Below are 12006 nucleotides of genomic sequence, written 5' to 3'. Positions count from 1 at the left end.
CAGCCATGCAAAAGTGCCCTGAAGGCATTCAAGGAAGAAAACACACAAAAAAAAAAAAAAAAAAGATAAAAAAACTAAGTATTATTAACCCAGAGAAATTAGCCTATAAAATAATTCCATTATATTATGCCCAGATCACAACTCAGTAATTTCTACTCTGTCCAGTATGCAACCTAGTGAATTATATTTATCTACATAACTGAAAAAAAAAGTGCCCAAAATGGCCTAAATTGCAGAAAGACAAAAAGAGAATGAAAAGTTCTCTTAATAAGTTTCCAGTCCTTAGCGTTCAAAGATGCGAAGACTTCACTGAAAAGGAGACAAGGGGACTGATTCCCTCCCTTTTTTCCCCCAGTACCAGAGATTGAACTCGGGACCTTGTACTTGCCAGGCAGGCACTTATGCCACTCAACTGCCTGCCCAGCTCTCTTTTTTTCCCCTTTGAAAGAGTCACACATAATAATGCTAATAATCAACCTCCAGGCCTTCCCCAGCAGGACAGGGTATGTTCACTGTGAGTGACGACAACTGGGAAAACTCTTTTCAGGCATTACAAAAAAGTGGCATTAAAGAAGACTGCCAACACTTCAAGGGCAACCTGTGCTACACAGCAAGACTCAGCCTCAAAAATTAATTCGGATCAGGGAGATAGCTCAGCAGTCTAAGCACCTGCCTGGCAAGCACAAGGACCCGCATTCAGCCCCCGGTGCTGCATGCTGTGCCAACCCTGCACTGAGCCAGCCACCAAAGCTGGGCACAGTGGCACATACCACTACAGACTTCCATCCCATACTAAAAAAACAATCTCAAGGCAACGCACTAGGAAGGCTGAGGCAGACAGAATGCCATAATTTCAAGGCCAATCTGGGCTACACAGTCACTTCAAGGAGAATTGAGCTAGGGGCCAGGGAGATGGCTCAGTGGCTAAGCACTTCCCTGGCAAGCACAAGGGCCTGAGTTCAATCCCCATTTCCGCAAAAAAAAAAAAAAAAAAAAAAAAGGAGAACTGAACTAAACACCAAAATTCTGACTCAAAAAAAAAAATGACAAAACAGCTCCATTTCCAAAGATTTAATCCACTTTCATCTGAACTTACAATTTAACTAAGAAGCCTCTTTCACCAGGTTCTCAACCAACAGAGGGTCATCAGACACAGTCATAAAACCTTATAAAGAACACATTGAACTTTAATAAAGTTTCAGCTTTGAGCTGATTTACGAGTACAGTACATTTTATTTATTTAAAAAGAGAACATTTCACAACCCGAACTTTTCTAAAGGAGAGATAAAGGGATAAGCAAAAGAATGGACAGGTTTGTTGTACCAAAACTTGCCGGAGAGATGGCTCAGTGGAATAAGCGTTTCCCTGGCAAGCGCTAGGGCCTGAGTTCAACCCTCGGTTGTGCAAAAAAACACCTTGGAGGAAGATAAATTTTAACAATTTCTTACCTTAGCAACTTTGTGGTTTGCTGCAGTCTCATGAGATGTGTTTTTTAAACCATCTTTGAGCTGTGTAATAAACAAATCATAACCCTCCGTACTAGAAATGTCTATCTTTTCTGAGCATGCTGATAAAAGCTGCTGTGCCTAAATTAAAGATAACAAAACAAAGTTAAATTCAAAAAAAAAAAGTTAAACTCATATTCTAATTTGTGATGTTAATGACAGGTACCATATAAAACTTACATTTCATTTTTTTTACACAACTCAATCAGATAATGATTATAATGATTTACAGGGCTGCTATAAAATTAAATGAGAGCAATATAGTATAGCACTACTCAGCAAAGTTTCAATATGTAATTACTGGTTGTTCACTAATATACATTCTTCTGGGTTTTATACAGTGAAAAAAAATAAATCACTTCTTTTCCTATCTTCTGTTCACCTTAATTACAGACATGTGACTAAATTCTATCTAACTGGATAAATACAAAAAAGATATGGGATGTAATGAAAGACAGAAAGAAACCAAGAATAAGTAAGAAAGAGCAGAGAAGAGGAAGAGAAAGATGGCCTCTGGTTCCCTGGGCCTTTTGTCCTCTCCCTCTGACTGGGAAATGGCAAGACCTAGGGCAACTTTAGAACTCACAAGCTAACCTAAATGCTGAAGTTAGCAAAGTTAGCCCTACACTCAGCTCTACACTGTGACTAGAAAGATGTAAAATTACTTATTAAGCAACTGTATTTGGAGATCTGTTTTACAGTTAATCTGTGCTAATGCACAATCCATACTTAAAATATCACTTTAACAGCTTCCATTAACTATTCTATGTAAACTTGTAATTTATGAATAACAGGGGTAACTACAGATTGCCTTTAATTTCATTTAACATCTAACAGGTTGGAGATTACATGAAATGCTTATTACAACTTACCTCTGTAACAGGTAGTTCAAGCTGAACCACATCATCCTGCTTCGAAACTGGAGTTTGCAGAGCAGTGTCTAACAATAAGATTCCATTGAGGTCCTTCCTACACCCTACTGCATAATCATCCACAAATATAACTTTATCCACAGCAGATATATACTGACATTTCACCTGTCCACCTGGTTTAGCTGTTTAAAAAAAAAAAAAAAAAAAAAAAAAATTCAGTTGATCCAAAGGTTGTAAGTTATCGTTAACCTGATTAAAAACCAAATATTCAAAACTTAAGGTGTTAAGACGCAGAGTCCATTTAAAAATACATTTATACTACAACTAAATGTATAATGCCAGGCTGGATCCTAAACTGGAATAAAATTGCTCTAAAAAACATGAGTAGTACAACTGATTACACTGTAATATACAGTATAAAATATGAATGTGAAATTATCAAATTTGAGTACACTGCTGTTATAAAAGAGAATATCATGGCTCTTAGAAATATAGACAGCAGGGCATTGTAGCTAGCACATTCCTATAATCCCAGCACTTAGGACACAAAGGCAAGAAGATCACTGGGCGTTGAGGCCAGCCTGGACTTTATATATAAACAAGTTCAAGGACACCCCAAACTATGTAATGAGACCTTGTCTCAAAAAAATAGAAAAAGATACAAATAATATTAGATAAAGACACATGATATATGTAGTCCATTTTCAAACAGTATGTATGAGAATAAGTATGAAATACTTAAAAGTGGTGGAACTGGGTAAAGAATATATGTAAGTTCTTTGTACTATATTATTTTTGAAATTTTCCTCTAAATTCAAAGTGACTTTGAAATACAAATGCTCAAAACTTTTAAAAAATAACTATTTTTTGTCATTTACTGCAAAACTCAGTAAGCATAAGGTCAGTACTGACAATCAGAAAATAACCTCAAGCTGGGCATGGTGGCACATGTTTGCAATCCCAGCATTTGGGAGGCTGAGGCAGGAGTTTGAGGTCAGTCTGAGCTATACAGTGAGTCCTGTCTCACACAATAAAACAAACACCCTCAAAAGCTTTTGAGGGCTTTACATCTGGGATAAAATTTTGGAAAATACCTTTATAACCTGTTACGAGAATTAGCAAAGCCTCTATCTAATTCAACCACTGCTGAGAAGACAGTCATTTACCACTGAAAATGTTTTGTGACATTTCCTATCAACATCAGAAAGGCACTTTAACAGAAAGCTACTGAGTTTACCAACTATAAAATTTCTCAGAGTGAGGAATTCAAGTATTACAAAACACTCAGCAACAGAAAAATGCTTCAGATACAATTTAAAAGTATGAAAAATAAGCCAGGTGTAATAGCACACACCTGTAAATCCAGCACTTGGGAGACTGAGGTAGATCACCAAGAATGATCTCAAGGCCAGCCTCGGCTACATAAGGAAGTGGAAAGCCAGCCTGCACTATATAGTGAGAACCTGTCTAGATGGATGGATGGAGAGATGAAAAAAGGAAAGAAAAGAAAAAGAAAAAAAGAAAAAGGAAACAGGGCCAGGGATATAACTCGCAGTACAAGCACCTGCCAGCCTAGTAAGCTTAAGGTCCTGAGATCATTAAGAAATAGAGAAGAAAAATATCTATTTTACACTTAAATGTATTAAAATGCTTACAAAGAGGTTAATGTTAATAATTTCTTCTATATAGTATTTCTATAAAGTGGCTTTAGATTAACCAAAACTGCATGAGAGAGCAAATTTCTCCACGGGCAAGGAATTCAGATGCCAATATACTGCATTCTAAACTCCTACCACAACTCCACTGAACACTCTTATTAGTCCTGCCAGTGATTCAAAGGGGGAAAACTGTAAAGGCTTTCCATATCAATATTTAAAATCACCATGAGGGCTGGTGAGATGGCTCAGTGGTCTGAAGCACCTACTTAGAGCAAGCTTAGCAAAGCACAGGGACCGAGGTTCAATCCCCCAGCACCACATGCCAGCCAGCCCCGCACCCTGGTGGGCTGAACTGGCCACACACACACACACACACACACACATAAATTTAAAAAAAAAACAAAAAATTTAAAATAAATAAATAAAATCACCATGAAACAGGTTATAATCAAGGAGCCCTAAGGCTTTCTCTTTTTTTAAATCCTTTATTCATTTATTTACTCATTTGGGACAGGATCTCGCTATGCAGCTCAGACTCATCGTGATTCTCCCATCTCAGCTTCAGCAGCCCTGGGATTACAGGTGTGTGCCACCACGCCCAGTTTCAGTGACCAGCATGGCACAGGGCATGGCATGTGGTACTGGGGATTTTGAACCCGGGTCCTTGTGCTTACCAGGCAGGCACTTAGACTGCTGAGCTATTTCCCTAGCCCATTCCCTTCTTTTTGAGACAGCAGGGTCTCGCTATGCAGTTCAGGCTGGCCTTGTGCTCACCTTTACAGTCCCTATGCTGGTCTGGAACTGGAAGTGATCCTCCTGCCTCAGTCTGCCAAGAGTGCTGAGATTATAGATGTGTACCATCACACCCAGCAAAGAAAACAATTTTTTTTCTTTTTGTGGTACCAGGGATTGAACTCTGGACCCTGCACTTGCAAGGCAAGTACTTATGTGACAGAGCTACCCACCCCAGCCCATAAACCAACAATTTTTAAAAATTTTTTGTACTCTGCAATTGTAGCACGTAAAATAACAGACAGTGATTGAACAATTTCTTCAGAAGTCATTCAGGGGGCTGGAGAGATGGCTCAGTGGTCTAAAGCACCTACTTGAAACAAGCTTGTCAAAGCACAGGGACTGCGGTTCGATCACCCAGCACCACATGCCAGCCAGCCCTGCCCCCTGGTGGGCTGAGCTGGCCACACACACACAATAAATAAATGTAATAAATAAAGAATTAAAAAAAAAAAAAAGTCATTCAGGGGCCAACTAGATAGCTCAGTGGATTAAAGCGCCTGCTTAGGCAGACACAGGGGCTGGGGGTTCGATCCCTGGGTCTGCTGTGCTGGCCCCACCCCCAAGACTCACTGAGCTGTCGACTGAGACTAGGCGTGGTGGTACACATCTGTAATCCCAGTGCTTGAGAGGCCGAAAAACAGAAAGGATCACTCACTACAAATCTAATCTGTGTAGTGCAACCCTGTAGACCCTCTACTAAATACATTAGAGCAAGAGCGAGAGTGAGAGAAAGAGGGAGGGAGGGAGGGAGGGAAGGGTGTCACTCAGGCCATGTAGCACCATGTATAGAACCATGGTTATCTGATTGATCATTTGGTTATTCAGTTTCTGATTCAAGGTAGGGAAGACTTCATACATGTTGGTGACACACTTCACAAAAGATGAAAGCAGCGGAGTGTCAGTCATATCGCCACCACAGGCTTATTTTAACAATTACATATACAAAAACCCTATTTCCAAAGAAGTTCACGTTGCAAAGCTCCACATAAACATGAATTTTTGGGGGGAGACTACTTAACCCATTCTCCTTTTACTCAGCTCAAGAAACTTGAGATCATTAAGAAAATAATTTCAGAGAGCTTTGTTGAGGAGGACTACTGGTATGTTGGAGACAAAATTTAATGATCTGCCCCTATATAAAATCTAGACTTCTATGAAGGAAAGTATCCTACAATTAAGAAGAGGAAGAGAGCACAGAGATAGTAGCTGCCCAGGAAGTGGCCAGATGCTAGAATACAGCAACATGAGGAAGACAAGAAAAGAAAGGAAGTGGGCCCCAGGGACCCAGGAAGAATCTGAAGTGAGAACTGATACCCACAGAGACAGTAAGAGAGAAATTTCAACAAAAAAGAAAGAGGTAGCTGGTGGAACTTTTTCCCTCAGACAGGACTAACTGCACAAGAGGAGCCTGTGGACACAGTGACTGCTGGAGGACTCGAGAGATACAGAAGTGGAGGGGAACAGCAGACATGAAGGACTACATTACCTGGTGGTGAGTGCTAAGGGCTCAGCCTTCCCCACAAGATAGTGTGATTGGCCAGGAGCCACTTTGGAGAGGGGCCGGCTGAGCTCAGAACTGTAGTCACAGGCTCCATCTAGCACTTTGTAGCTGGGCTCAGACCTACAGAATGTGCACTGATGGCTGCAGGCTGACAGAGTGTGGACTTGGCCAGGTGAAGGAAGGCTCCCTGAGATTATCCATTACCCACTACCTTGCCAAAAAGCTATTGCTGGCTTGTTAGGATAAAAACAGATCAGGACTATGTGTCTACATGTTGTCTACCAAGGACAGCAGAGACATACCTGGAAGTGGACATGCTGTTGTTTTTTTTTTTTCTCCTTCATTGTTTGATCTTGTTTTTATATGTGTGAAAGTGGTTTCTAGTCTCTTCTAGCTTTGTTCTGTTTTACATCTTCCTTCTCTCTTTCTCTCCAGTCTTTTGCACCAGAATCCCAAAGTTACCTTGATCCCCCACTGCCTCCTAGCCCTACTTTTAATCTCGTCCTCTTCTTCCACTCCTCTATTTCCTCCCTAACTCCTTTTAAATTTTAGCCCCTACCAAACTGGCATATTAAAGGACTTGTACCCTGCATATAATTTTCTGGGATTTTTAAGATTTTGTCACATGACCACAAACCTAGTTCATATGGTTAAAGATGGCAAATCAATGGTTTTTACCTGTTTGTTATTTTCTAGGCTGCATTTAATGCTACTGTCATTGCTGATTATACCACCATAGCCAAGTGATATTACTGTCCTAAGCATCTGTTCTTCTTGGTATTCCAAGAAGAATATACTATGAAAATACTATGACATGGTGCCAGAGAACCAGAGACAAAGCCAAAAAGGCAGCAACTATTCATTCTCTAACAAATTGAAGAGGTAGGATCTTGCAACACTCTCAAACCTAAAAACCAGCTACACCTGGAAGATAACTCAGAGAAGTAGTCATTTCCTAAGGGTTCTACATACTAGCAATTAAGCAACCCACCATAGGCAATTTATAAGCATCATCTCAAGAATTAACTAAAAGAAAAGAAAATGAGAAGCATTTAAACAAGATGCAACATCAGTCACCCAGTTCACAAAGGCCAGCTCAGGAGGCAATTTGGTGGAACAATGCAAAAGCCATCCATCTGGCCTCTATGAAGTAGTAACAAAGCAATTGAATGAGGCTCTTAAAAAAAAAATCCACTCAGAAATAATTTCTCAGATAAATGCAGAGATACAGTGTTTACAATAAAAACCATGCTTTGTGACTGCAGAGCAGATACAAAAAAAAAGGAGAGAGACAGAAGCTTAAGAAAATTAGGGAAGCCATGAATGCTTAACATAGGGGGAAAAATGGAATCCATAAGGTAGCTTCAAGCAGATGTCCAGGAGAAAAAAATTCCACTGAAAGTATCCATAGTGAATGTGTGGACAGGATCTGTTATAGAAGACAGGCTTGTGGTTAGCGATCATTAAAAGAAAGATTTCTTAAAAAGAGCAAGGACTTTAAAAAAAAAAAAAAAGAGCAAGGACTATGAAAAATCAATATAGCAGCCGCTATAACTTAAGATTGGAGTCAATGAAAAAGCAGGAAATAGCACAAACAATACATTTACAAAAATTGGGGAATAAATAAATAAATAAATAAATAGGGGGCCAGGGAGATGGCTCAGTAGAGTAAGTGCTTCCCTGGCAAGCACAAGAGCCTGAATTCAATCCCCGGTTCCAAAGGAAAAAAAAAAAATTGTTCACAGATGTCATGACAGAAAATTTCCCTGGTAGAAAAAAGAGGATTTGACACTGACATACAGCTAAGTGAGGCACAGAACTCCAATCAGCTGTGATCCAAAAGAAAAAAAAAGGGGGGGAGGGGGAGGCAAGATGGTTCAGTAGAATAAGCACTTACCTGGCAAGTGCAAGGGTCTGAGTTCAATACCCGGTTCTGCAAAAAAAAAAAAAAAAAAATAAAAAAAAAAAAAAAAAAACTACAGCCAGGCATACTATAGTCAAGATTCCAGAAATGAAACACAAGCATAGAATCTTAAAAGCTGTTGGGGTGGGAGGGGAGAATCACCTATAAAGGAAAGGCTATCAGAATCACAGCTGACTTCTCAGTACAAACCCTCAAGTCAAGAAGAGCTTGGAGGGCAGGGGAGATGGCTCAGTAGAATAAGTGCTTGCCTGGCAAGCACAAAAGCCTGAGTTCAATCCCTGGTTCCACCAAAAAAAAAAAAAAAGAAGAAAAGATTGGAGTGAAATCTTTCAAGCTCTAAAGGAAACCAACCTTGAACCCAGATTATAATACTCTGCAAAACTATCTTTCAAAACTGACAGAGGGGGGGAAAAAAACTGACGGAGAAATAAGGTACTTCCACGACAAAAACATTTGAGGAAATTTATGACCACAAAAACAGTACTCAAAAACATTTTGAAGGGCCCAGGGAGATGGCTCAGTAGAATAAGCGCTTCCCTGGCAAACACCAGGGCCTGAGTTCAATCCCCGGTTCTGCCAAAAGAAACTGAAAGACTTTCTAGAAAGAGATAAAACAAGGACAACAACTCTGTTAACTCCAACAGAAGGAATCCATCAATCAAGGGAAATAAACAGAGCACTTAAAAAAAAAAAAACCAAGAGGAAGAACCAACAACAGGAAAATAACATGACAAGGCTAAGTCCACATGCAGCAGTTATAACTATTAATGTTTTTGTTTTTGTTGTTGTTTTACTGTCCACACAAGTGTTTATTTGTCATGAGAATCGAAATATTCCTTAGCCCACATATTGATATTTCACAGTTCAGGAACACTGATGAGTGACAAACATCTATGGAACTCAATCCAAAGAAACCTTTTTGTTCCTACATCACTTTGCACTCTGAAAGATACGAGCCTTCCTCATTTCTTCAAGTCTTCCATGGAATCATAATTTCTGTAGAAATCTGAATATGCCTTCTTTCTTGGTTCAGGTACACCAAAAACATATAGAGAGGTATAACCCTCAGGAAGACGACAAATGCTCCAACAGTATGAATCCCCAGATGCCTGGGGTTTTGCCACCACACTAGAACTCATAGTCATTACTGTTCTTGACACCAATGTCGAGAAAAAAACTACCATTAATCTTAATTCACCAACTAAAGACAATTCACCAATCAAAGACAGACTGGCAGAATGAATCAAGAAGATCCAACAATATGCTACATATAAAAAACACATTTAAATTTAAAAAGAAATTCATAGGGGTTTCAGTTCAGCAGTCTACCCACCTTCCTGACAAGTGCAAGAGCCTGGGTTCAATCCCCAGTACCACATGCCATGCCAGCCTGGAACCTTGGGTGTGCCATGCCCAGCCACCAAAACCAGGAGTTGTGGCACATGCCTGTAATCCCAGCACTGTGGAGTCTAATAAAACAGGAGGATCACTATAAGTCCAAGCTGGGTAGTGACACCCTGTGCCAAATAAATAAATAAATGAATAAATTTTTAAAATGTTAAAAAGAAATTCAGACTCAAAGTCAAAGCATGGAAAAATATTCTCCATGTGATAGGAACCCAGAAAAAAAGCAGGAGTAGCTATTCTATTCGCAGACAAAGTGAATTTCAATACAATACTGACTGAGAGAAGATCACTGTATCTTTATAAAGGGAGCAATCAAAAGGAAGACACAACAATCATAAATACAAATGTGAAAAATACCAGTGCACCCAACTATATATATATATATATATATATATATATATATATATATATATCAGGCATGAAAAATCAAATAAGCACAAATACAACCGTACTTGGGGAATCTCAATGCCCCACTGTCAAAAAAAAAAAAGAGAAAAGAAAAGGTTAAGTAAACCAGAAAAAAAAAAAAATCAACAATTGAAATATTAGAACTAAACCAAACTTTTGGCTGGGATTATGCTTCTATTCTTTTTTTTTTTTTTTTTTTTCCGGAGCGCTTATTCCACTGAGCCATCTCCCCGGCTTGGCTGGGATTATGGGGGTGAGTGCTACACTCACCCTGGGACTGATAATCTGCATACAAATATAAGGAGAGGAAAGAGGCTAGCTAGCTGCCCCTCCTTTTGCTCTTTGCTGTTTTCCTTTACTATGAAAGGTTGCCCTCTACCATGTGCAGCTCTGCTTTGGAGCCAGCTGAGTATGGACTAAAACTTCTACTAACTTTGAGCTAAATAAACGTTTCCTTCCCTTAAAAAAGAAAAAAAAAAAATTTTGAACAAACCAACTCAGTAGATTTCTACAGTGTTCTACCTCACAGCAGAACACACATTCTTCTCAACTGCACACACATTCTTCAAAAAGGGTAATATATGAGCTCTCAGAACATGCTTATGTAAATGCAAATAAATTGAAATTATCCCATGTATATTACCAGACCATAGTGCAATGAAATTAGAAATAGAAGAACTTCACAAACACATGGAAATTAAATAGCAACCTCATAAATAGGTCACAGATGAAATTAAAATAAATTAATTTCTACAATTAAGTAACAATATAACATACAGGAACTTATGAGACAGAAAGAAAGCATTCCTAAGAGTGAAATTTATAGCACTGAATATCTGTAAAGAAAACAGATCAACTGGGGCTGGTGAGATGGCTCAGTGGTCTAAAGCACCTACTTAGAACAAGTTTAGCAAAACACAGGGACCACAGTTCAATCCCCCAGCATCACATGCCAGCCAGGCCCGCCCCCTGGTGGGCTGAGCTGGCCACACACACACACACACAAATAAATAAATAAATAAATAAATTTTAAAAAAAGAAAACAGATCAACTGCAAATAAACAACTTAATTTAATGGTAAACTTCAAAATTCTAGAAAAAGAAAAGCAGGCTAAATCAAAAGGTTATGTGAGGGAGGAAACTATATACAGATTAGAGCAGAAATTAATACATTGGAGACTAAAAACAATACAAAGAATCAATAAATTGAAAAGTTAATTCTTTTGCGGTTTTTTTTTTTTTGGGGGGGGAGGGGTACTGGGGATTGAACTCAGGACCTTAGGCTTGCCAGGCAGGCACTTATGCCCTTGAGCTATCTCCCCAGCCCGAAAAGTTGATTCTTTGAAAGATTAAGTAAAATTGAAATAGCCTCATCCGAGTTTATCAAAAAAAGAAAACACTCAAATTCCACACGATTAGGAATGAAAGGAGTGACTTTCACAATGAACCCTGCAGAAATCCATAAGATCCTCTATACCTCCTTTGAAAATTTATATTCTAGTAAGATGAAAAACACAGAAATGGACAGATTCCTACATACATATGAATTATCAAAGTTGAATCAAGAAGATGTAAAAGATCTAAATAAGCCCAGACAAGCCTAGCAAGCTGGAAGCCCTGAGTTCGGTCCTCAGCACCAAAAACAAAAAATAAACCTCCCCCTAAAAAACAATTCAACCAAAAAAACTACAGTTTAAAAAAAAAAAAAAAAGACCAAAAACAAATAAGGCAACCAGACAAGTGAGACCCTGTCTCAAAATTTAAAGAACTAGGGATATAGCTCAGTGGTAGAGTACAAGGCCCTGGGTTCAATCCCCAGCCGTGGAAAGGGATAGGGATGGATTCAAAAACCTAACAAGGCTGGGCATTTAGCTTAATGATATAGTCCTTGCCTGATCTAGCAAAGGCCCAAGTTTAATTACCAGAATTGCAAATA

The 12006-nt window shown here is 39.0% G+C and overlaps 1 protein-coding gene across 9 annotated transcripts in view; it reads right to left on the bottom strand.

Annotated features, from left to right (window-relative positions):
• Birc6 (baculoviral IAP repeat containing 6) overlaps positions 1 to 12006 on the bottom strand; it is a 256628-nt gene that overhangs the window by 209013 nt on the left and 35609 nt on the right. For all 9 annotated transcript variants that reach the window (XR_002820364.1, XM_004627598.2, XM_004627599.2 and 6 more), the window contains exons 2-3: positions 2378 to 2559; positions 1449 to 1586 (exon numbers count right to left, since the gene is read on the bottom strand). Coding sequence is in view for 8 of the 9 variants with exons in the window: in XM_004627598.2 (XP_004627655.1) it covers positions 1449 to 1586; positions 2378 to 2559 (320 nt within the window). In the remaining variant the exon portion in view is untranslated. The remainder of the gene's footprint in view (positions 1 to 1448; positions 1587 to 2377; positions 2560 to 12006) is intronic.

This window comes from Octodon degus, unplaced genomic scaffold (assembly GCF_000260255.1).
Source record: "Octodon degus isolate 3935 unplaced genomic scaffold, OctDeg1.0 scaffold00020, whole genome shotgun sequence".
Taxonomy (NCBI): domain Eukaryota; kingdom Metazoa; phylum Chordata; class Mammalia; order Rodentia; family Octodontidae; genus Octodon; species Octodon degus.
Note: the sequence above shows the minus strand (reverse complement) of the source record. Positions and strands in the feature narration are given on the sequence as shown.